We start from the raw sequence: 25,670 nt of genomic DNA on the forward strand, positions 1-25,670 counted from the left end.
AAACCCACCGCTTCTGGCTGGAGTCCTGGCCGGCACCCGGGAGCTGAGCTGAGGCGAGCGGGCGGCGGGAAACCCGCACCTCAGCCCCGGAGCCTCGGGCTTCGTGCCAGCGCGGCCAAAGAGGGAGCGGGGCCAGAGAGTAGCAACAGGAGAACGTTCGAAGCACGGAGCGGTGCCGGGTGCCGGGCTCCGGGCCTGGCGGGGGGCGCGGCGGGCGGCTCTCTCCCCGCCGTGAGACGGCCGCGGGCGGGGAGCGGCCTGAGGGGGACGCGGCTGTTCCCGCCCGGCGCTGCCCCTCAGCGCGGCGCGGCGCTGCCGCCGGCGCTGCCCCCCGTGCCCCGCCGCCTGGGCAGCTGCGGGCAGGGCGGCGCGGCGGCGGGGCCGGCGGCGGCCGAGGCGGGCCGCGGTGCGGCTGCGGGCCCGTCGGCGCGGGGCAGAACGGAGCGGGCCGCCCGGCGGAACTCCTCGCTGCGCCACGTGTAGAGCAGCGGGTTGAGGGCCGAGAGGGCGCAGAGCAGCAGCCAGCTGGCGGCCTGCAGCGCCGGCGGCGCCGGGCGCAGGAAGAAGCCCAGGAGGCTGACCCAGACCAGCGGCTGCGTGCCCAGCAGGAACACGCAGCACAGCAGCAGGACGGAGACGCTGCTGAGGCGGCGCTGGGAGCGGCGGGGCGGCGGCGGCGCGGCGGGGAAGGGCAGCTGGTGCAGGAGGTGGAAGTTGAGGACGCTGACCCGCTTGGCGCTGCCCCGCACCCGCCGCACGATGCCGAGGTAGCAGTGCAACAGCAGCGCCGTCTGGCCCAGCACGGCCAGGGCGAGGAGCAGCGCGGTGTAGCGGGAGCTGCCGTCCGTCTGCCGCAGCGGCGGCTGCTGGGCAGAGCCTGGCGTCCAGAGCCCGGGCAGCAGCGGGACCAGGAGCAGGGCGAGGGCCCAGGAGAGCCCGATCATGCAGCCCGTGTGCCTCCGCTGGTAGAGGGCCTGGTACACGCTGGGCAGCTTGGTGATGAGCACGTACCTGTTGAAGGCCACCAGCAGGTGAGAGGCGAGGGACACGGTGAGGCCGAGGCCCAGGAGCCCCCCTCGCAGCAGCCGGTACTCTGCGGAGCGAAGGGAGGAGGAGTTGGGCGGCAGCAGCCCCAGCACAGCCTCCTGGGGCATCCACAGGGCGCACACGCTCAGGTCTGCCGCGCAGCCGTTCACGATGAAGGCATTGCTGGTTGTCTGCAGCTTCTTGAAGGAGAAGACCAAATAGATGACCATCACATTGGATAAGGTCCCCGAGATAGCCAAGACTGCGTAGAGCAGCGAGAGGAAGATGCGGGTCCCAGAGGAGTCCTCCCAGAGCAGCAGCAGAGGCGAGCTGGCACTCCAGGAAGAGGCGTTGGGCATCTCGCTGAATGCAGCTCAGTTTTGGCTTCTCCCTGTAAATCCCATCCTGGTCTGGGTCAGAAGATCCTGCTGCAGGAGTCCCCCACCAAGCACAAGGGAGGATGTGCAGCTGAGGGACTCTTAAGGCATGTTCCAGTCATACGGGCTGCAAGGTCCAGAACACACAGTTTGCAGTGAGAGAGAATGGCAGTGTCCAAGGCAGGCAGTACTATGAGATCCCACAGCGTGTAGATAGCGAAGGAGGGTCATAGGGAGCAGGTGGCTGTGAGCAGACCAGGGCACGGCTGAGGATTCTGGAGCTGTGAAAACGCGAAGAGCAGCAGCACCTTGCAATCAGCAGCAGGAACGGTAGCAACTGATACGAAGCTTTGCAGTTTCTCCTGTGCCACGCTACGTACACTGTATATCGTTCCAGGAAGATTCAGCCCTTCCACTCTTCATGAATTATTCAGCAGATTTTCAACTTGTTAAATCAAGAAGGAAAAAAAAAAAAAAAAAACCCCAAACCCTGTCATGCTCCAGAAATACTGCAACTACACAGTCTGACTCTTCCCTTCGCGTTACCAGTTTCCTGGTTCGAACCCGTTTACACAACTTTCATTTGCAGCAGGCTTTCAAACCAGTATATCAGTCACTTCTGTCTGAAATGCAATTTATTTACTGGAGAAAATCCTCTCTGAGATACTTCCCTTAAACTGGTTTTATTTCTGATCCTTTTGTAAGAGAAAGTGCACTATGCTTCTGCAAGCTTAATTTTAGAACGGGTCTATAACAACAATATACTTTCCAAATGAAATCATTCAAACACAATAGATGCACAGATCCTTGGTAAGACAAAATTCCTTATTTGAGGAAGCTGGTCCTCAGCCTAACATGTTCAGTATTTCTTGATTGAACAGCCTGTCTCAGCCCACAGGAGATCCTGCTGGAGGTGCCAGTAAGAACACAGATAAAACAGAATCAGCGCGGTGTTTGAAGTGGTCTCAGACCAGAATTGGTTCAGAGCACAAGCCTCAGCAGAGGTGAATGGCAGGTGCTTACATGGACTAAAAGCTGTGTGAAAAGCTGGACATAACACTCCTTTCCCAAATAGACAAGTTTGTAGTTGGATTCTCTCAGGAACTCAATGGTGCCTTATTCAAACAGTAACAGAATGTTAGGTGTCCTTACCCTGCACAAGACTTAGTAAGAAAGCGAGTAAAAGGACTTAATATTTCCTCTCAGAAAAGCTTCCCAGAAGAGGAATGCTGCTTAATTTTGTGGTGACTGTAGGAGAAAAAGTGCTTTTACAGGTGGGTTATATGTAGGCTACAGAAATGAACACTCCTGGATCATTAGGTATGATCTGTATATCGACTAAAGGTATCTCTTTGTTAAACTCACGCTGCTAACAAATGACAACACCAAATAATCTATTAGGAAATAATTATAGTTACAATATACGTTCTTTAAGATACTGGAGTTAATTAGTGTGGGTTAACAGATTATTTTTTTGCAACACAGCACATCTTTCATTTGACAGGCTCATGTTTGCAATTGACAGGACTATTGATCCAAACATGCATTTGTTACCAACAAGAATACCTACGTTCTTCTTTAATTAATTAGATTGCTCATGTACTCCAGGTTAAAGACATACCTGAGTGATTTACTTGATCAGGCCCTTAATTACCATACTTTTTGCCTGCTGCACTTTACAGTGTAGATCTAATCAAGTGTCAAACCTTTTGAGGCCTTTCATTGTTTAGCTGTCAGTAGAGAACAGTTATTATAGAAACTCAAATCCTCCTCTTTCTGCAGTACTGTAATTGAAAAATATTCTCTAAATCTGTTAAAAGAAATCTCTCCCCAACCAAAAAGCTTCATAATCATCTCTTTAAAGTATGCTTGAACAGTTTCATAAGGCCACGGAATCACAGGCCCAGCGAGACCTCTGGATCTATTTAACCCATCCTTGAGTGTTTATCAAACCTGTTTTAATGATATCCTCTGCTTGCACTCCCAGAACAAGAAGATACATTTATATATGGGGCAACAGAAATAGTAAAGTTCAAGGAGAAGTGAACAGAGGAGAAACAGAGAAACAAATTCCAGGGTATTTCTTAAAAGCTACAAGGTTCTAAAGACCTCCCTGACCTCTCACTGTCCCCAGATCTGCTGTTGTTAGGAAGCAGACTGTAACAGAATATTGGCTATATTTACCTTTCATTTTAAAACCAAAAAATACGTTGTACATGAGTTGGCATTTATGTATTTTGTATAGGAAGTCTAGGAAGAAAGCTAGGGGAGAGGTTAATTCCTATGTACTGGAAACTTTTTATTTAGCTGCCTTTCCTTTGTATTTACTCTACACATCCAAATCACCATCCATTAATTTTCTGAGTGTAGTGGCAGAAGCGTTTATTGTGTTTTTAGATGAAACTTCCACCAGAATTTGGGCAGCTTCCAAAGCTCTGTTCCTGGCTTTGCCATGCCTTTAGAGTGGCTGTGTGACAGTTCCATACTGCCCACATTGTCCACTGCGCGACAGACTTACCCAACAGGAATATTAAGCACCCTGGATAAATAATCATGCGACACATAGATGTGCTGATAATCAGCAGCAGAGTTAAACCATGTTAGCACCATTTGTGACTAGCTTTTAATTGAAAGGAAGGATAAGAAGCTAGTGAAAGCATGATGGTTTAGGTTCTTACAGACAAAGACCCTGCTGTTTGTGAGACTAAGAAACCTGTTACATCTGCAAAAGACAAGGTATAGTACACCTTTAACAGGCGTCCTTGTCCAGGAAGAAAGAGCTTCCTCAATTCAGACACAGCTTTTAAGTTACGGTATTTTCAAATGCAACCTTTACATCATGCTGTCAACACGTTGATTAAATACTTGATGTTATACAAAGCAAGTGCAAGGTTAGCTAGAGATGTTATAAAAGATATCCATCATACTAATGATTTTGTGCAATGTCACCTGACTTAAAAATACATTACACGCTTTAGAAGAAGGAAGGTGATTTTGAAGAGCTGCTTTTCTATTAGAGATGCAATTTTATTAGCTAGCATCAAAATACCTAAGGTAAGAAAAGCCAAGAAACAAAGAGGCTGGATGATAAAGGCATTTTATTATCAATTAGCTGTATGTATATATATCTACATTTCAAAATTAAACAATTTTATCAAGGAAAACTATTTATAACAAAGTACATGACAAAATTCTTTATAAGAGGTAGCATTACCTTACCATTAATCTATAATTAATATACAGTATATTGTATATATATGCACACACATATGCTACTTTGTGTGTGTATATGTTACATATACACAGTGGTGGAAAAAGTACGGTATTGCATGGAGATTTATATAGCTGCTCTCAGTATTGCTTAGTAACACTTTCAGTACAACTTTCCATAGCAATTTGTGAGCTTATCTTTTAAATAAATAACGTGGCACTTTACCTTAACTTCAGCTGTCAAGCAAATGCAGGGAATTCCTGATCTTCACGAACACATGGACAATTCAGCCAAGTTTGATCTTTAAGTTTCTGTAGGTATCAGAAAAACTCCTAGGCAACAGATCTGCTCTGGTTTTGTCTTCTAAACTAGTGGCAAATCAAGTCCTTTTTTTTTTTTGCTTACTGTGCACTTGTGGAGTTGTGAAGATTTCCCATGGGATCTCCAGTGCTTCACTGTGACACCTTCATTCCCAGTCTCCTTCCTAATAACACCTGATTAAACTACACATTAAAAACCATCTTTACTACTGCAAAAATGTTCTGTGATACGGGAACTTACATTAGCTATGTGTTTAACAGCAGTTTGCAAACTGAAAGGTTTATGAAACATCCAATTGATGTTATCCAATTGATACCCAAATTTATCTAATTGATAAGTGAAAATTTAATATCCTTCCAACATCTTTGCTAATGAAAGTGTACACATACTGCCAAATGTAGGCTAAAACCACGTAAGTACGCAGCACTGCCCAACTCGCTGTACATACACAGTCTTACCAACTTCAGTCCGGCCTGCCTTCATTTTTGCAGCATATATTGCATAGCTAAATGTAATATTCTACATTGAGAAGAAAGTGAAAACATTCCTTTAAGACAAAAGGAAAGAAAGCATTAATTCTAGAACTGAATCATCAGATAAATCACTTTCTCGTTGCAGTGGAAAATGTAAGTTCCATCTCAACCAACATTTTCCCTTTATTTTTCTTTCACAGCATTTCTTTATGAAACATTAGCAGCTGCAAGCGGGAAGAGACTGTGCATCAGGTGCTATCAGTTGATGGTGCAATAACTAGTCTCTCACTAGTTAGACTTCCATTATGTTACCAGAAGACCAAGTAGCAAAAAAGTAATTACATTAGGCTCTAAGCAAGAATGGTGGACCCCTACACCAAGAAAAACTTCTTGTTCATAAAAAAATCTGTATCTTTGATAAACATGTACAAATTCTTTAAAATACACATTTTTTGTAGCAAAGTGGACACTAAATTAAAATATATTCTAATTTTTACATCATTTTTATATAGCTTACCAAAATATTCTCTAAATACATATTTTAACACTGTACACAAGTTAATAAATGTCTTAATGAAACTCATTAGAAATATATTCAAGCTGTCTCAACATTAAAAATTTAAATCTGCATATAACGTGGGGTAAGAACTTCCATAAATTTAACATCAGTGCAGCTGCAGTAGTCAGTAACAAGAAATTTCTGCCTGTTAAGAAGTCTCCTCTTCATTAAGGGTTTAATATGTCCTGGGTATTGAAGATTCCTCCTCTGAGCAAGCCGTTTCCTTCCTGAAGTTCTTCATGAACGACTAGGATTTTAAGAGCTCAGCAGGTTTCACCAAAGCAGCAAGGCTTTAGCACTGAACATACTCAGACTGAAGGGACTGTGCAGAGAAGAAAAACCGATTAAAACTCAATGGGGAGGTTATATTGGTATATAATATGCATTTTGCACTTAAGGAAAAGAAAGAGAAAGGACAGGAAGGAGGAGTTAGAACAAGATTAGAGAAGTGTTACAAGACCTTTAAAACACCACCTTAAACAATACCTTAAAAACGTGTTGGGAAAACAGATGATTGCAGGGGATTGGAATTGGTTGCGCTTTAAGGTCCCTTCCAACCCAAACCAGGCTGGGATTCTGATGAATAAAAAGTCTTATCTGAGAGAGCTTTTCCCTGCACTAGTTATAAACAAATAGCAAATAAAATCCCCAAATCATATCTTAAAACTGCATCAATTCATCACAATACGAGAGAGCTACTGGAGAAAAGCATGAATCCCAAGAAAGCTCAGAACCTTGGAGTCTTCCATTTTCCCACTATTCTTAACTGCTCCCTATAGAAATGCTCTTTGTTATACATAGTGAGAAGTACATACTAGATACATAAACCTTTAGAGCTCTAACTAGTATGACAAAACCACTTTTTTCTGTATCTCTAGGTCTCGGTGTGTATTTCCAAAGTTGTCTTTTAAAAGCATTTTCACATCTTGAAGATCAGAGACCATCTGGATATTCTTCCCTAGGTTTAAAAAGTGCTGTCAGCATGTAAAGATTTGAATACCACTGACTAAAAAGGGTCTGTTTTTAGCACTGAATGGATTCAAAATGAAGGATATCATTTAGTGGAAAATACTGCAAAACTAAACAGAAATAACAAGTATGTTTTCATCACAGGCTCAGAATCACCGTGGAATCACCAAACACAGTCATAAAAGCCTTTCCCCCCACTCCATTCTCTAATAATCATTCTGGATTATTAGCTTTGGGGAAAGCACTTGTCAAGCTATTTATTACATGTGTAAGAGTGAGGCAGAAGAACGGCCCTCAAAGCTTACTCGTTTTCAGATGTGCATTTTAATCATCAGAAAGATTGTCACACTTAATCAGAGCAGCATTTGAGATGGATCCTTCAGAACTGAATTCCAAGTAAAGCTGATTAACAAACATTAACAAATGCATGAAATTTAATTACACACTCTCGTATGTTGTGTAGTACAGATTCATTTAAGCTTGGACAGATGAAATATGACCAGCAAGCACTGTATGCTTCTGGTGAGCCTGGGAACAGCTAGCATTAGTTGACAAAGAACTATGAACCCCAGCCCTTTACTTCACAGACAGCAGTAACCAAGAATTCTACATCAGGATTTAAATAAACAAGAAATCCATGAGTTAAAGATTCTGAAGTTTAAACTTGGTTGGCTTGTTTGCTTTTGCAGTTATGTAATTTGTGCCCTTAAATCTCTTCACATTGTCCAAAGAGATTGATTGCAATAGTTCAAAGGTTGTAATTGTCATTTTTTTTTCCTTTTTAAGTATCCTGAATTTTCTATTTTAAAATTTACATTCCTACCTGCTCTTTGCAGGGACTCAAAGTACGTCCTGTGATTCTGAAAGCTTTATTCAAAACAAAAGATCTCAGTCCACCTTCACGAGGCCTATGCTGGTATTTAACAAAATCTCTTTTAAAGCAGAGGTAAAAATAGAAGGGAAAAAAACAAAGGAAACTGCTGAACTGCAACGATGAGAGTATAAAAATCAGTTAATGGGAGTAGAATTTTGAGGGTACTCCTGCAGTGGTCCCATGCAGTCTCAAGCTTATCATTTTATACCCAAGTATCAGATGTTTAAACAAAGAATTAGCTCCACTACAGTTAACCATATCTAATGAAGTTCACGCTGAAGCAACTGCTTAGATCACTACCCTTCTTCAACAAGAGGCACAGAAAGCCTCCTGGAAGAGAAAAGCCACAGATCCAGCTGGGCACTAGAACCGTATTCACAAGCATTTAATTTGAGGACCAAGTGAGCTGTGAGTCAGCTTTCAAGAGGGAACCCCCCGAGAGCATTCAGGACAATTTGTTAGCATCTGAATGTGCCCCTTTTCCAGATAACTGCAGTAAGTAATGTAAGAGTTTTGAACTGAGCATCAACTCTCCTAAACCACTGCTGCAACACTCTTGTTGCAGCAGGCAAGAATTGTCCTGAATCCACAAGATCCACTAAAATAAATCTATGTTACAGAAAACGCATAGGCACTTGAGGTAATCCTTTGCGTTTGCCGAATTGCCAGATCAGGAAGATGCACTGGTGCTTGTCTCTCTTTTTTCAAAGGCTGCCCTATATTAATTAATGGGAAGCTTTTATTAAGAAACGCATATAAAGATGATGTATATAAATTCTAAAACACTGCTAACACTTCACTTTTTGGAGCATTTTCCATCTTGCCAGTTTCCATGACAGCTATAGAAGCAAAGGTGACTCATCCTAAGACTACCCAGTTACATACTCTTCCATAAAAATACATTTTAAAGAGTGATATTTGGATTTATAACTACTGTAAGAACAAAGTCAAAGTCTTATTGTGGTACCTTAAATGCAATTCTACTCGGTAAGAATATTTCTGCCAATTATAATTGCGAGAGATTCTGTTAAAACAAAACATCCCATTTGCAAATAAAACATTTTTTCTATTTGGCTAGAATGGCAAGTTTTCTAGCCTGTGACAATCAAGCTTTTTTTTCTAGTTCATCAGCATACAACAGCAGGAACGTGATAAAAAGGAAATGGATTATGAGCTTACATGGATGAAGGACAAAACCATTAGGAAAAAACAGCTGACAACAAGAGGAAGTGACAGTCATGTTTGGGATTTATCTGTTTAATTAATGCTTTTAAATATTAAATATTAATTAAATATTTTATCTGTTTAATTAATGGTTTTAAGTATTAATAAATGTTTTTAAAGATTTTCATTTTAAACAGAAAAAGGGAAAAGAGAGTATTGAATAACTTCTCCATACTGAAGAAACAAAATAACATATACTTGCATTGCATGAAAATGAAGTTCCCAATTTCCTCACTAATGAGATTGAAGAAAAATAATTAGAACTGCAATTTTACTGTTCTAACCATCATAAAATGCCTGTGCACCACTTGTTCTCATAGTTAACAAACTCAGAAAGATGATTTTCTAAAATCAGAGTACTTGTACAATTACTGAGGGGTAGCTTGAGATCTAACTCAGGTAAGGGAGCTTCTGCTAGTAAAAAGAGGAGGAATATAATTCTTACTGTCCAAGAGTTCTTTGATGCAATAAGTTAAATGAATAAACATCACCACCAGTGTATAGAATAGGTTTCTGTCAGGTACAGCATCTGATGTGCTCCAATTAGAAAGAAGTGCAATGCAATGCAAATGCTTCCAGCAATAAGACTAAGGGTTGTCTGTCAAGACTTCCAAGTCATTTCAGCATCTAAAGCAGTCAAGTGGAAATCATTAAATAGAATTCTGCTTTAGACAGAGTTCTGCCAACCAGTACTGTTGGTATTAAGGCTTGATGCTACTCCAGATTTTGCTCAGAGCTCAAGACTGCTGATGAATATCACCAAAACAAAAATAGCCGAATGTCAGTGGCTGACGTGGTGAAACACAGCGCTGTCCATTGTTGGTTAATGGGTCCTATCAAGAAGGGGGTGGGAGTGAGGGGAAAGATGCTGCTTTTCCACAGAGTTCCACATAAAAAAATAAACAGCACTGCAGAACACTGGCTAAAATACAAGGCAGTGACTCTCATGAATTCTCAATGTACTACAGTTAACGAAGCCTACACAAGCTATGAATTTCTAAGCAGGCCAGCACTGAGGTATAACTTTCTGGACCTGAAAAATGAATTTAAAAGTGTTGCATCTACTTATTGAGAAGGGATTTTCAACACTTGTAAAAGCATTTGAACACTTTCCTAAAGGATCTTTGAGCCAACTTAGCTTATCGGAAGACAATCAAGTTGAGATGACTAGCATGAAATACCTTCCTGACAAGAAAATAGGGTAATAAAGGACTATAACCGTGACACAAGAAAGAGATACAAGTTTCAGATTGAAAGTGAAATTACTGTATTCAACCAGTGGGAATAATTACCAAGAAAAATGATATTGTCTTCAAAATAAACCAACATCAAGATGGATCTGTATTAGCAAGTAAGTCAGGGGCTCCCTACCACACAGAAAGCATTCAGAGATTAAATGATCAAATAATAGACTCATTTTACACACCGTGACATCCCAGGAACTGCACTCAACTCAGCTGATTGGACTTAAAGCAGGTAACAATTCAGTGCACTCCATTGTGATTGTGATAGATGCACAAGGCCATGGGGTGTATTTAGAAGCACATGCAACATTCAAGACATGGTTGAAAACCATCTTCCAAGCAGGAAAGCAATTTAACCAGTGTTACATTGAAATAAGGTTGCTTCACAGGTAACTTAGAAACTCCCTGGTTACATACAATGTGTATTAGGTGTTTAAAGGCAGGGGACCGGCCACACTCAAACCCAGTAGGAGGTACAACACTAAAACCTTAGAATTAAACAATTTATCAGTGATAAGGAAACAGGAGAGAAAGGTGTCATATTCTGAAGTTAATTCTATATGAAGACAGTTTAATTTCCAGGAGCTAAAATATAAAACTCAGAAGTGTCGGTACTACTGAACAGAGGCTGGCAGGTTCCATTAATTGTGCGCAATATATTCTATTAAAACCACAGCACTAAGATTAGTAGGATATCAAATCTTTTCAAACTGTATCAAATCAACTGTAAATTATTTGTAGATTTACAGTAGTAAATACGTTTATTTTTTCCCTAAAATACCTGAAGTTATTTCTGATTTCATAACTGAGTTATGGGTTTCTATAGTCTCTCTTTTCTGCATTTTGTAGAGTCACTTTCAAGTTGCATTTCATTTCTCCATGCATCCTCTTCATACAGACTTTCACACAGGAAAAGGGCACAAAATAAGCTCAAAGCAGCACTGGAACAGGCTGCCCAAGGAAGCGGTGAATGCTCCATCCCTGGCAGTGTTAAGGCCAGGTCGAACAGAGCCTTGGGCCACACAGTCTAGTGTGAGGTGTCCCTGCCTGTGGCAGGGGGTTGGAACTGGATGATCTTAAGGTCCCTTCCAACCCAAACCAGTTTGGGATTCTATGATTCTAACTTGGCAAGGAATGAAAGCTAACATGGTGAGACCATCAGAAATACCCTTCTCTAAAATACTTTTTCCATTTGTTATTAGAAAAGGACCAGGTTTCATGTCAAGTGGACTCATTTTTCACACAAACCCTACCTGTAAGAATGTTGTACTTTTAGTATGATACATAAAAAGGCTTCTTTAACTCTGTTACTGCATGACCATTAAGATACATAATAAACTTAAAAATGATGTTACAGGTAATTTGAAATGAAAAAAAAAGATAAAAACCTAAAGGGCAAGAAGGTCCATAAAAAAGATCCCAGAAAAGGTGTTAGCTGAAGTTCGCGGGTGATTTATTTTCATGAACCTCTTTCAGCTACATGCTTGAAAGAGGTGGAAAAAAAGCAGATGAAATGAGAATTACTTTCAAGGTAAGAGACAAAGCTATTGTTCAGAAACATGAAAGGAAGTCAGAGAATCATGCTGAGATTGTTTTGCAACAGCTTTGCTTGCAGAAGCAAGGGAGATCAGCATTGCTCAGACGCCTGACAGTGCTGTTGTAACTATGAACTTACAGGAATTCACTGACTCTGGGATCGTGCTGGAGGAGTCGTAAGGCCCATAAAGGAAGGTTGATGCGTACTCATCTGTCACGGCGCTGGGAAAACTGGTTGGGCTGCTCAGGCTGCTGCCACTACTGCTGTTTCTGTTGTACAAGTTGTTGTTCAGTTCATGGTTATTGCTGTGAGGCAGCTGCAAGCTGCCATTCAAGTGGCTGGAGATATGGCTTACAGAAAAACCTGTCCTAGAGGACGATGATGTCAGTTTGCTCTCATCATCATCTGAAGTAGCGTACAGGTTCCCTAGAGAACTGGCTAGTCTGGAGTTTATGGAAACACTGAATGGAAAACACATGTGGGGAAAAAAGAAAAATATACACAAGATATGTACAGGTACATACAGAAAAAATTACAGACAATTCAGAAGACATTAAGTAAATAACATAGACCAATCTGAAATTACTTGTGTTCATCTAGCTCCCAACTAATGAAACCCAGAATTCTTTGTCAGGAGTTCCCAAACTTGGCTTATTCATGCACTACTGTGGCCAGCTTTCACCTCTACCAAACTGTATGCCCACGAAGCAGGTTGTGTTAAAAGGTTTAGGCAGTGTCTGATCTACATGCAAGTATTCTGTGTACATGGAACAGTTTAAGAACACCCCTTCTGTTTCCTGAAGTCAGTGATGTGATACAAGTCCTCAAGTAACCAGGAAGTAGTATGATAAATTCTGAGAACAAAAATAGGGTGCCCTGAAATACCTCTTTAGTTATTTTCTTCAAGTAAGTATTTGTGCCCAGAAGTTATTAAAAATGCATCAATCATTCTAAATTTCACTTAACAGCCATCACTACTTAGTACAATAGTAATAATGGGTTCATAAAATTAAAGATCACTCAGTATTCTTCTGTCATTAATAGTGAATAGACTCGTGGGAATAGTTGACATAACCCCACCAAAACTCTCATGCCAGCAGTGTAAGCGTTGGGTTTTTGTTTGGTTTTTAAATCTGCAGGCCACTAAAGTTTGGCTGGTGGAGCAGCAAATCACTCTGGAAGAGCCTTTCTTACACCCAAGAACAGCAAGCCCTTCATAGACTGCATATGTGCTGGAAACCATCGTGTACCATTGTACCAAAATGAGAAAGAGAAAAACCCAAACCTTTTAAGGTTAGAGCCTGAGGATGTGGGAATTCTGCTTATTCTCTCTGCAGATGGTGAATGAACTGCCATCACTTTGGAGGCCTTCAGAGGAGACACGGATCCTTCTGTGCTACCTGAAGTATTGAGTCTAAAAAGAGCACAGAGTTTTAGTGAGAAGCAAGGCTTTTACCATGAAAATATACATCTCAGAAACACACAGACCCTTCTAGTATGGTATTCCACATGGGTATTCTAAGAAGTGGGAATTCTCAGGTTTGAGTACGAAGAACTCAACAGTGCAAATGCAACAGTCTGCCTGGTTTTACATCTCTTTCTAATAAACTTTCCGAAGATCCCACTCAGGTTGCTCCCCTGCTGTACCATACGGTGCAGCTATAGCTGGAAGTGTGGGGCACTGGACTACTCAAAAGTGTTAGCGTTAGAGCTGGCCATATTCACTTACAAAAGCTAGCAAACAAATAGCCTCACAGTAGAATGAAGTTCTCTCCATCTTTACACCAGGGGATATTATCACGATCAGCTCTTAAATGATGAAAAACCGTGGGTACAAGTCTCCAACTACAAGCACAGAATGACATTGAGCAGAAATAGCTTTCACTCCACACCAAGGAAGGGTAAACAGACGCCTCCAAGGTTGGACATTTGGAGTAATCCGTTTCCAAAATCCAGGTTGTCACAAAACTGAAGAGAATGTGTTCCTTTCAGTATTAATGCTTTCTAATGACAGACAGTTTTTATCTTACATGTTGTATTTTGGATGCAGTGGGGTAAAGGACACAAAGAGACTCAATTCTGCCATTCCTGTAACTCTTAAAAATTAAGTCAATTTTCACTCTACATTTTACTTCCTTTTGGGCAGCACGGCTGGTGCTGATCTGAGATTAGCACAGGTCATAAATGAACATTTAGAAAATGAGAAGAAACTAATGGCTTTATTGGCTCCACAGAAAGTTCTATGCAAAGCCTGTAGTAAAGTATCCAGTGAGGACCCTGTAAGGAAAGGTACAGAAATTCAGTATTTATCTTCTAAAGAACAGCACTGCTTGTATCCACTAAGCAATAACTCTACTTCAGCTACTAAACCAAAACTGACGAAAATTGTGATATGCAGACAACATGTAGCCAGTTTAGGCATTTGAGATAAAGTGGTTATGGGTTAACTGGTGCGCTGGTTTTAGCTAGGATAGTTAATTTTCTTCATAGCCTCTAGCATGGGGCTGTGGTTTGGATTTGTACTGCACACTGCATTGATAACATGGGGACGTTTTAGCTTCCCCTGAGCAGAGCTTACACAGGCTCAAGGCTGTTTCTGCCTCTCACCCCACCAGCAAGCAGGTTGGGGGTGCACAAGGAGCTGGGAGGGGACACCGCTCACCCCAAGGGACCAAAGGGATACTCCAGACCGTATGGAGTCAGGCTCGGCACATAAAGCTGGGGAAAGAAGGAGGAATTACAGCATTTGTCCTCCCAAGTAACGGTTACGCCTGATGGAGCCCTGCTGTCCTGGACATGGCTGAAGCCTGACCATGGGAAGTGGTGAATGAATCCCTTGTTCTGCTTTGCCTGCGTGTGGGGCTTTGGCTTTCCCTGTTCAACTGCCTTTGTCTCAACCCATGAGTTGTTTCCTCACTTTCATCCTTCCATCCCGCTGAGGGGAGGTAAACGGGAGGCTATACCGTACTTAGTTGCCGCCTGGGGTTAAATCACCGCCGTTACTCATCCTTCACTGCACAACACCATCGATACTAACAAACGTGACTGAGGAAATTACCTGTATGTGCTAATTATTTATTAAGAAGAATTCAGGGTATCCCCAAAGCAGAGCTGTACCTCCCTGTCCCTTATATTCCCACCAGCATCTGCAGGTGTTAAAGTCTGTTAACAGAAGTCTGAAATTGCTGATAAACTGGAGTGATAATTCAAAACACTGAAAATAGAAGCCCTGAGTGGTATCCATTGAGAACTATAATGTTAATACCTGAAAGGTTGTGATCGTGACCTGGTGTGCAGTTTTGTGTCTTGCAGCCTAAAGGAACAAAAGCAGCAGTCTTTATCAAACCATAAAGAGCAAAGCATGCTCCCCATGTCTCATCCTGGCTTTAAAGTACTAGACTAACAAGAGTTAGGAATTATTGACGGTCATTATTTTCATTTACAGTTAAACAACAGAGAAGTATTTCAGGTTTATTTTCAAACTTCACATTTGTACTGGTTCTGAGAAGTTTAACCTTTACATCGGGAGTACAGAAAATTATAGAAAGGTAGAGAAAGTTCACTGAAGAATATTTTGCTTGAGACAAAAGCTTTAAAGTGCTAGAGAGAAATCTGAAGGTTTTGAGGTATTTTTACTTTGCCTTTTACTGCTATATTGTAAGTAGGTAGCCTGAACAGGGAGACAGAAAAACATCAGACCCGCAACTAATAGTTACATATCGAGAGAGTTCCACCACAGAAGGTGGTGCACCAACCGAGGCCATGTACTCGCCATAAAGATCTGATAGCACTGACTCAACTCCAAATCGCAGCTTCCCTCAGAATTCATTAACACTTACCTCGGAGCTCCAGCTGTACTAGAACATGTCCGTCTCCGCGTTTTTAAGGCATTGAGCTTATCTCCCTGCGTCATGCCATCCTGAGCTTCCGCACGTGCATTGTCTTCAAACTCATTCTGGGAAACATGAAGCAAGCAAGCAAGGAAATCCATCAGATCCTTAGCAGTAGTTTCAAAGTACTGAACATCTCCTTTGCAAAGACTGTGATCTAAAAGGCTAATGCCTCTGCATGGATGGGACACCGCTCCGTCCTTGCACAGTTCAGTAAACTCTGTCACTCACAAACACACTTCACAGAGGCTTTTGGAGAATCTGACCACAAAGTGAGTTCAGGATGCTCGAGCCTAGTGCCAGTATTTATTTACTTCAAAGAAGTGGGTTTTCATAGGACATAAAATTCAACTCCTTCCTTCAGAACTACATTTAAAGTTATCCTCAAGGTGGAAGGGAAGCAGCAACACACAACTTTGTGGTACGCACAAGAGAACGAAGACATTCTGATAACGTCGTGTGTCCTGCAAGAGGAGCTAAAAAGCCACTGTCCCAAACATCCCGTGAACTGGCAACACTGTTTAAATGCCTATTCATATTTTCTGACTCAAAATAATACTTGGGTCTTAGAAAAGTCTAAGCAGAGAACAGTTTCTTAAGTAACAGAGAAATATGAAGCCACACAAAGCAAGGAGGGAACTGTGATTTTTTATTGCCAAATGAAAACAACTCATACCAGTTATCACACAATCCCAGGACCATTAGTGTTGGAAGGGGCCTCTGGAGATCATCCAGTCTAACCCCCTGCCAAGGGGCACACAGGAACGTGTCCAGGCAGGTTTGGGATGTCTCCAGAGAGGGAGACTCCACAACACCCCTGGGCAGCCTGTGCCAGGGCTCTGACACCCGCAACGCAAGGATCATCCTCATGTTGAGGTGAAACTTGTCCTGTGTTAGTTTATGGCCATTATGCTTCATTTGACCTCAGACAAGTGTTTGTTTGCATTACGGCAGTTCCTATTGTGCCTAAGTGACCTTGCTGCGCTGTAGAAATCAGAATAGTGAGTGCTTTGTAAAAGTTGCAATAACCAATCTAGCCTGGATATAAGGCTGACAGTACAAATGACAGCAGACCCTTTGGTCTAAGCTGTATCTTTTCCTGTTTCCTTCTGTTTCTCTTCCCCTGAGTCTTTGTATCGTGGGTACGCTACTTTCTATGTTAATTTGGATGAATGGACTTAGCGAGAGTAGCTGCAAGCCAGAAGAGCAAAGATACATTCTATTTTCATGCCCATCACTTGCAACTTTACATAGGCCTATAGAGCTAGGACAAGGGGAATGGCTTTAATCTGCCAGAGGGGAGACTGAGATGAGACAGTGGGCAGAAGCTCTTCCCTGTGAGGGTGCTGAGGCGCTGGCACAGGGTGCCCAGAGAAGCTGTGGCTGCCCCATTCCTGGCAGTGTTCAAGGCCAGGTTGGACACAGGGGCTTGGAGCAACCTGCTCTAGTGTGAGGTGTCCCTGCCCGTGGGAAGGGTTGGAACTGGATGAGCTTTAAGGTCCCTTCCTCCCTTAACCAAAACCAGTCTGGGATTCGATGTTTAACAGCTCCTGCCATTAACCCAGACAAAAGGTTTACAGAAGTAGTAACACAGTAAGAGTTAATCCAATCACGTAAAGGTCCAAGTGTTGCATTAATTACAGAACAATATAAACATTTCAGCTAGATTTTACTGAGGATTATCTGCTAGGCCACTGTTATCTCAATGCTGGCAAATTTTGTTTCACTGTCTTTCCCTGCCCAACAGTTACTATGTGTAGCTGTTCTGTCCTCTGATTCTGAGCCCTTACGCATTTGGGGGACTGGGAACATCACTTCGGTTTGAGCTTCTAGAGAGCCCAGTATAATGAGGTTTTGAAATGTAATCAAATATCCAAAGAGATAAAGATGTAAGTTAAATGTTTTGAAATCTGAATATTAACTTTAACATGACATCTGTAAAAAAATTAAGTACACATAGTACAGAGAGGTTTACAGTAGAAGAAAGTGGTACTGTGAATTTATATTGTGAACCTGAACATAAGCTGCTACAAAGTGTATAGGTAGTTGAGTTACCTGCAAGTAAGTTGCCTTGAATACTGGAAGCAGTAAAGTTGCAGTAGTAGCTCAGATTTGAAAACATTACTTCTACCCATAGAGCTGTGTGCCAACTGTTTTCATTTGGTGTACAAGATCATCCCTACACAGTGTTATATTTTCCAGTTAGAAATCTAGGTATTTAACTTTACGTATCTCAAGCCACAAACGTTTTATATTCCATAGTACCTTTACAGATGATGATAGAGCATGTGACAGATGCCCATGACATCCCTGGTTTTTTACATCAAGTTCAGGACTCCATCAGCAATGTGAAAGCTCTTCAGTTATCACAGAGCTAAGACACCGTTAACCAAATGCATAGTTCCTCTAAACTGCTTCTTACAGATACTGTAGGAAACTCACCCAGAATGCACAAGTATGATCACATTCATTCACATTTCATGCCTGTGCTTCCAAGAAATAACTGTAAGGTCTTCACCCTAAATGTATATATCCCATCAGTAATCCATAACACTGTAATAAAGGGATGGCCATCTATACACTCATGCATAATTAGCTAGAAATCTGGAATAAATCCATTCGCAGGAAGAGAACTGATTTGTTTTTATCCAATCAACAACTGAAACTAAAAGAATGACCTGAAATAATGCAAGTTTTTGAAGTTTGAATACCTGCATCAGTTTAAACCAGAACTTGTGAAACCAGAAAGTTGCGAAAGCTGTGAAAAAGCAATTGAGTACTAAAACAAGCCTAAAAAAATTAAACATTATCTATAGGTAGTTATTAACAGATCAACTCCATCTCTGCTTATTTGAAATCTTCCCTACAAACTCCTACCTGCCTGTATTGATCCAAGTTTTGTACTTTATTCAAGCTGTCACTGATTGAAATGTCCTTCAAGCCACAAAGAACACTGTTAATGTTTCCATCAAGGACTCGCTGTTTCTGCTTCGATTGGATGAGATCTCCCTCCAGCCATAACATTGCTTGCTTCCTTTGGGATACAAAACAAATCAATTCATATCAGCAAAGGTGCAGACACATAAACCCAACAGGAAAGCATGCTACTCGTGCGGATTGCTAAAAACCCCATGGATTCTGTACATCTTTATCTGGAAAGAAGAAAAATTTAAATCTATCACAAAAAAGAAACCCCAACAAACCCAGAACATTTTCAGTGGTTAAAAATAACAACAAAACCCCCCAAGGTCACTAAACAAGCCTGTAGCCATCACAGAAATATTACAGGTAATGAAACTTGAACTTACAAACCCCGACTGGCTAAAGAGATGAACTAAAGAGGAATTAGCAGTGGTATTTTAATGGCTTTTAAAACACAACTTAAAGATTCATTTAAAATAACGCTTTTATGTAATGCGGAGAATGAATGATGACACAGCACTTTCCAACTTGTTATTAGCGTGAGCTGTGCGTATATAAAGACACTGTGCAGTAAAATCACAGCTGACCTGTACAGTGGAAGTGGTTCCAGCCATTCAAAGTTGAATGGGACTCTGGTATCAGTTTGCAGAAAATGAAAGCTCATGTCTTTCAGACATAATGCTACGATGTGCATGGGCCAGGCAGGCTTTTGTTGATGCGACTGTGTTATTCCTGAATAAGGAAGTTGCTGGGTAGGTACCACTCATGACCGTTCCATCCAAAAACTGAGACTCCCCTACACATTACTGTAACCAAATTAAAGTCTTATACTGAACAGAGACAAAAAGAATAAGGAATTCAGTCAGAATATACCCGCACTGGAAACTTTTCTGTGTTTGAAAGTATTATGGCAAAGCTCAAGAGCCAAGCTGTCTGAGCCAACTGCCTGAACCTGCTCCATAATACAGGGAGAGGTAAGCACTTCGAGGAAAACTTCACTGCATGCCAAGAAAACAGCAAGAGAAGGGAGAAGGATGGGACAAGGGAAGAGGGAGCACCTCTTATTCCACCTACTAGAAGGAGCCTAGAAAACATGCTTGAATTTAAAGATCTTTGGTCTGCAAGATTTCCACTTTTTGTCAGATGCAACTTTGCAGAGCTGAGGGCAGGAGATTTTCTATGAGAATGATGTAACTGGTGTTGGCTCCCTCTTTCTCAATCCCATTTTGACACTACTGGTGACATTCCCTGGGTTTTGCCTGATTGTCACAACAGGTATCTATGAGCATGAGGCCAACAGAAAACTCTTGATGAACAATACTACAGTATGAGTGAAAAAAAATCTGATGGAACTTTGCCTATCTATAAAAATCAAACCAAGCATTTATATACCACTGCAGAAAAGACATGGGCCCTGCTCTTCATATCTTCCAAGTAAACTTCACTTACTAACCACGCTACATCCTATCTCTCTCAATTTTGCTCTACTGTGGAAGTTATTTGTAAGAGTGCATCATCTAAGCATCAGCACAGTGTGGAGAAGTTAAACGTGCCCTCAGTGAGCACTTGTGGTTTGTGAAAGTTTGTGATTCAAAGTATTTTGACTAATGGTGGGCCAGATGTCAAATAAGGGAGTGCCCATTCAGTTGAACTGGAAGAGAAATAGGAATCCTCATTCATGCTCAGTTTCTGTTATGAATTACAGTAATGCTTCTTCTTTCTCTCTGGTATCTGTTGGATTTTAAGATGCTCCCTGCAACTGCCTGAGAGGAGGATGGAGCCAGGAGGGGCTGGGCTCTGCTCCCAAGGAACAAGGGATGGGACAAGAGGAACCGGCCTCAAGCTGCACCAGGGCAGGTTTAGATGGAGCTGAGGAACAATTCCTGCCCCAGAGGGTGCTCAGGCATTGGAACAGGCTGCCCAGGGCAGGGCTGCAGGCACCGGCCCTGCAAGTGTTCACACCCCGTGGAGACGAGGCCTCAGTGCCGTGGGTTAGGGGTGGCCTTGGCAGTGCTGGGGTAAGGGTTGGACTGGATGAGCTGAAAGGGCTTTTCCAACCCAACTGATTCTCTGATTCTAAGCAGTGTATGTTTTACTGTATTTACACAGTATTTAGCAGAGCTTTTTTTTTTTTCCAAAATGAGACCCATTGTCCTGGTTTCAGATGTGATAATTCTCCCCCTTAGCAGCTGTTGATGTACTGCATTTTGGCATTAGTCTGAGAATAACCCTGGTAACACACTGATGTTCCCGCTGTTGCTCAGTAGCGCTTATCCCAATCAAGGGCTTTTCAGTCTCTCATGCTCTGCCATGAGGAGGGACACAGGAAGCCAGGAGGAAGCAGAGACAGGACACCTGACCCAAGCTAGCCAAAGGGGGATTCCATACCACAGCACGTCATGCCCAAGACGGAAACTGGGGGCAGTTGGCCAGAAAGGGGCTGATCACTACTCAGGGGTGGGCTGGGCATTCAGTTAGTGGGTGTTGTACTGTTCCAACTGTTCCAACTGTACAGTGAAACACTTGAGTTTTGGTTCTTTTTTTTTTTGCAGGGCTGTAAACGGGGAAGAGAGGTGGGTGAGGGGTGGTAGTGTTATTCCTTCCTCTCTATTTCCTTTCATCATCATCATTATTATTATTAATGTATTATTACATTTTCTTTTTATTTCAACTACTGAGTTGCTCTTACCTCAACCCACAGGGCTTTATCTTTCCTCTGACCCTCCTCCCCAGCCCAGTGGGGAGCAGTGGGTGAGCAGCTGAGTGGTGCTGAGCTGCTGCTGGGCTTAAATCACCGCACTAACTTGTGGTGGATCTTTTCCAAATGTTCTTTCTCCTAACAGTGAAAATGCCTCCAACTAAGTATTATCATGGTCTCAAATAAAAGATACCAGCATAAGCATTGTAATAGTAAATGCAGTGTAGAAACCACCATGAAATTAAACTTAATACCTACATCTCCGAAGCCAGTGCAATTTTGTCATTCAGTTCCAGTCAGGATCAAACCTTGAATCACCCGTTCAAGTTATCTGCACATGAAATGTTCTCAACCCAAAGTGTACAGTCCATTTGGAGAAAAGCTGTATTAAAACCATGCCTTTATTTTGCTAATGACCATTAGCTCCAAATCAGAAACACTTCATGCATTATGCTAGGAATCTGACAGAGGTCAGGAGCTGTCCACTACATACTTAATCTTTAGTGACAAGGAAGAAAAAAAACCATAGCAATTATACTATTGTGAGATTAATTTTAAGTGTCATCATTGCCTATATATGAACACAAACATGCAGAGCCTTGAGACCTTCTGCCCCTTAAGGTGACAAAAGGCACAGCACCCCAGAGAAGACGATTGTTATCAAGTTTGAGTTCAATCCCAAGTAGACTAACCTTAAATATACTGCAACAGGCAGTAACACACGATGTCAGTAGACAGAAAGTAGATCCTATAAACAGTGCAAGATGGAGAAGGATGTAGAGAAGCAGTTCATTCTTAGTAGCAAAGAAGGTATACATACTCTTCCAAGAAGTGTTGCTGGGGTCCTATAATAGAGCCTGGTCGACATATTCTTATCCAAGCAATGGCTTCAGCATGTGTGAACTTGTAGTGTTTCATTATGTAGCAGGCAATCAGTGTTCCTGTTCTCCCCAGGCCAGCTACAGAAACACAAGTATCAAGACTCACATACAAATTCTGAGCATTTCCTAAGTATCCAGTTAAAGTAGGATAGGAGAAGATGTCTTTACAATGTTATTCAGCACCTTAATATTTGAAGAAAGAACTTCTGTTAGTATCTATCACATAACTGGATTTCAATGCTGCAGATACAAGAACAAACATATGCTTGTAAGAAGTTAATAGGGTTCAAGAATGCATGGAGCGATGATCACTCTTGGAACTTGCACAATTCTACTTCCAAGTTGGTTGTCTGGGGTTTTTTTAAAGGCTGATATTACAAAAAAAAGCAATTACCAAGCCATTGATATATAAAATTACACACTGGTCACAATTTTTGCTGTTTCTACAGGGAGCAGCGAATACTTTTATAGCTTGGTTTCACAACGGAACCGATTCAAAAAGAAAAAGCCACTGGCTGAGGAGACACATGCTGCTCTCTATTGTGATGCGCACATTTATTTGCATGTATTTGAAGCTCGATTTGTAAAATATGTGTGTTGGCCTCTCAAAGGTACTTTGATTTTTGTTTTTACTGGTTTTAGAAATAGGAAGTTTAGCAAGTGCGTATCTAAGTCACTAGAAAGGTATATTGTATTCCTGCAGCAGCTAAGCCTGGAGAATAACAATCTACTCCTGTTGATCCCTAGTTTATACTCTCACTCAGCAGATGTCCAGCTTATTAATGCCAGAATTGCAGGCTTCTAGCCACAGTAGCAACTTGTTAGCAAATAAACTTACTTATCTTAGATATGCATGCTTATTGTTCATGGAAAAATGATGAATAGCACTGTTCTTGTTTCAGACCAGCATGACATTCGTCTCCACAATGTCCTTACACAACTGCAAACATAAATCAAGCCAAACCCTTCAAAACCTTTGTTAATCATCCTCGATTAAGCATGTTTTGCGGGTGTTCTGCTGAAATAGGCAGGTTTGAAATGCTGGCATCACAATGACTCACATTAACTTGAAATGCGGAAAGTCATGCTCCACAGAAAAATGAACAACAGTCCAAAAGCACAAAGAAAACCTTTCAGTCTTTTGCATTTCCTGGCCAATTATCATAGTGCTGTGGAAGCATAATGCAAAAGAGAAATCAAGTCAAACTCAGGCCTTCTAGGGATACTAAGAAAAACCAAGACAATGAACAACAGATTGTCAGTTACTGTAAGTAGCAGCGTAGGATGAAAGAACTTACTATGCACATGAAAATAACAAACATTTATCATATATTTAGCCAAGTATCATAAGCAATATTATTTTCATGACTGGAAAGTGTTATTTTTAAATGCTTTATTTCTAAATAAACTCTATGGATTAATACTCATCTTGAACTTCAATCTGAGAAGTAACAGCGCACGCACCTTTACAATGTACAGCAATAGCCCCGTCAGCATTCTCACAGATATTGAGGAACCTCTGAACTATGCTGTCGCTTGGTGTGCTTCCATCTATGAAGAACAGGTCATAATGCTCAAACCCAGCATCAGTGAAACGTTTGGCCTCATAAATTTTTTTGTTGAGCCTTATGATTGATGTGACATTATGTTTCTTGAAATAGGGAAAGTAGGCTTCAGGTGCATGAAGAGGATAACCTGTAAGAGGAAGGAGCGCAAGGAGTAAGTTGAAATTCAGCAAAAATCTGATTGTAGTTTTTAAATGACCAAGTTCCCTTTTAGCTGAACCAAATCTCTCTTTTCCCTCTGTTGATTAAGTTTCTCTTTTTTATTCCATTAGAATCATACCGGTTCTTCCCATTATGCCAAGAAGCTTCAGTAGTAAAGGCAAGCTTCTTTTAAAAGCCTTTCCTGTGTTACAGTCTCTTTTGCTTTATGCAACTCACCTTTCATTCTGCACACTTATTGTATCAGGTTCCAGGAAAAAAGGAAGGACCTGAATTTCTCAGTCACTTTATCACTGAATGGAAGCCGCTGACTGTTGGAAGAACTGGAATTCTTCCAGCCAAGAAGAATTCTAAACCCTTTGGAATTAAGCTCTGTCATTGCATATAAAATGTTCACTGTATGATTACTTCTGAAGATGAAAATTAACCTATAAACCTCTCATCTTCTGCTCACTGGGTGGGACTGTTCCACAGGCTGGAAAGGGGACATCATTACAGTATGCACCATACCATTTTCCAGTTTGCTTTTTGGGTGCGGTCCGCTAAATGCCAAAAATTTTCCTGGAACAATCCAGTTGAAGTCACCATTTTCCACTCGCTATAAAAAAAAATGTCGGGAGAAAAAGAGAAAAGCGTTTTAATATCCATGCAGGCAAGGTTCTAAAGCGTTAACCTCGAGTTTGTTTTACTTTTCGCTATGTTGCTACCTTAAATCAAAACACTTCAAATGGAATTATCCATCTTATCTATACGGGACAAACTAACCAACCATAAGCTGCTTTGCAGAAATCTCATCATAAAATGAGACACAAACCAGTTTTGCAGAAGTTTTCCAAGCAAAACAGAAAGATCCTCTCTCTAAGATATTTCTGTCTTAGAGGTTTCAGCAGTTGAAGATACCTACTTAATAAAACAAACACCAACATTCTGGTATGTTTTAATGAAAGAATACGGAAAAATGCTTCCCTTCCCTGGTAAGGCATTGGCTAAAAAAACCCAATTCACAAAAAACAAATTAAAACCAATTAGTCCTTAGGAACAATTCTAATTGCTCTGTAGAAACCAAAATCTACATCTTGGCATAAGCGCTGATGAGCCAGTAATCACAGAAGCAAAGTATAAATCAAACAAAAAGACTAAAGAGAGACCATTTTCAAACTGGGACTTTTTGCATTTCTTGCCCACTTTTAAATAAAAACTTCAAAAAGGCTTTTCAAATCCTGGCAGTGCCAGAAAACTGGAAGCTTCTTTGGAAATGTCTGACTAAAGTGCAAAACTGTCTTCTTTTATCATAACTGGAAAGCGCTCATTCCTCATGTAGCGATGCAGTTATTCTCAGTGTGACTTTTAAGGACATGGCACTCAGTTCTGCTGCATTATTAAGCTTATGTTTTTAGCTGTCAGCTCCTCAAAACATCCTAATGAGTGAAAGGACCTGATAATGGACATTACTGTAACCAATTCACCCACTGTTTGCTTTGCTAAGCCCATTAGGCTTGCTCCAAATGTCCTCACAGAGGGAAATCTGGAAGTGAACAAGGTTGCATAAGGAGCAGTGACCCCAGCTTCCAGGCAGGTCAGGACCCTACAATTGCCCGGAGCTGTGTCACAAACTGTAATGCCACCACTGGAGCACCTCTACCCCTTCAGGGAAGAAGTCCTGCTCAGTAAGTCAGATGTATTTTTGTACCTGTATTACCACCTTTGTTTGTGAAATAAGTAGTTCTTTATAGCTACATG

At 41.5% G+C, this 25,670-nt stretch overlaps 2 protein-coding genes across 5 annotated transcripts in view; both read right to left on the reverse strand.

Moving 5' to 3' along the window:
* Positions 1 to 296: 296 nt before the first annotated feature.
* Positions 297 to 2,167, reverse strand: GPR88 (G protein-coupled receptor 88; the record flags this gene model as incomplete). Its single annotated transcript, XM_080623620.1, has 1 exon — positions 297 to 2,167. The coding sequence occupies exon 1, from the start codon at positions 1,383 to 1,385 to the stop codon at positions 297 to 299; it is 1,089 nt and encodes a 362-aa protein (XP_080479746.1). The 5' UTR covers positions 1,386 to 2,167.
* Positions 2,168 to 4,484: 2,317 nt separating this feature from the next.
* CDC14A (cell division cycle 14A) overlaps positions 4,485 to 25,670 on the reverse strand; it is a 60,052-nt gene continuing 38,866 nt past the window's right edge. For 3 of the 4 annotated variants that reach the window (XM_080622782.1, XM_080622780.1, XM_080622783.1), the window contains 9 exons: positions 24,441 to 24,528; positions 23,671 to 23,901; positions 22,146 to 22,284; positions 18,583 to 18,739; positions 15,655 to 15,770; positions 15,081 to 15,128; positions 13,101 to 13,229; positions 11,954 to 12,276; positions 4,485 to 6,289 (listed from right to left, as the gene is read on the reverse strand). In XM_080622782.1, coding sequence (XP_080478908.1) covers positions 6,276 to 6,289; positions 11,954 to 12,276; positions 13,101 to 13,229; positions 15,081 to 15,128; positions 15,655 to 15,770; positions 18,583 to 18,739; positions 22,146 to 22,284; positions 23,671 to 23,901; positions 24,441 to 24,528 — 1,245 coding nt within the window. In that variant the 3' untranslated portion in view covers positions 4,485 to 6,275. The remainder of the gene's footprint in view (positions 6,290 to 11,953; positions 12,277 to 13,100; positions 13,230 to 15,080; positions 15,129 to 15,654; positions 15,771 to 18,582; positions 18,740 to 22,145; positions 22,285 to 23,670; positions 23,902 to 24,440; positions 24,529 to 25,670) is intronic. The other variant, XM_080622781.1, reaches the window with a different exon arrangement.

This window comes from Psittacula echo, assembly GCF_963264785.1.
Source record: "Psittacula echo genome assembly, chromosome: 7".
Taxonomy (NCBI): Eukaryota; Metazoa; Chordata; class Aves; order Psittaciformes; family Psittacidae; genus Psittacula; species Psittacula echo.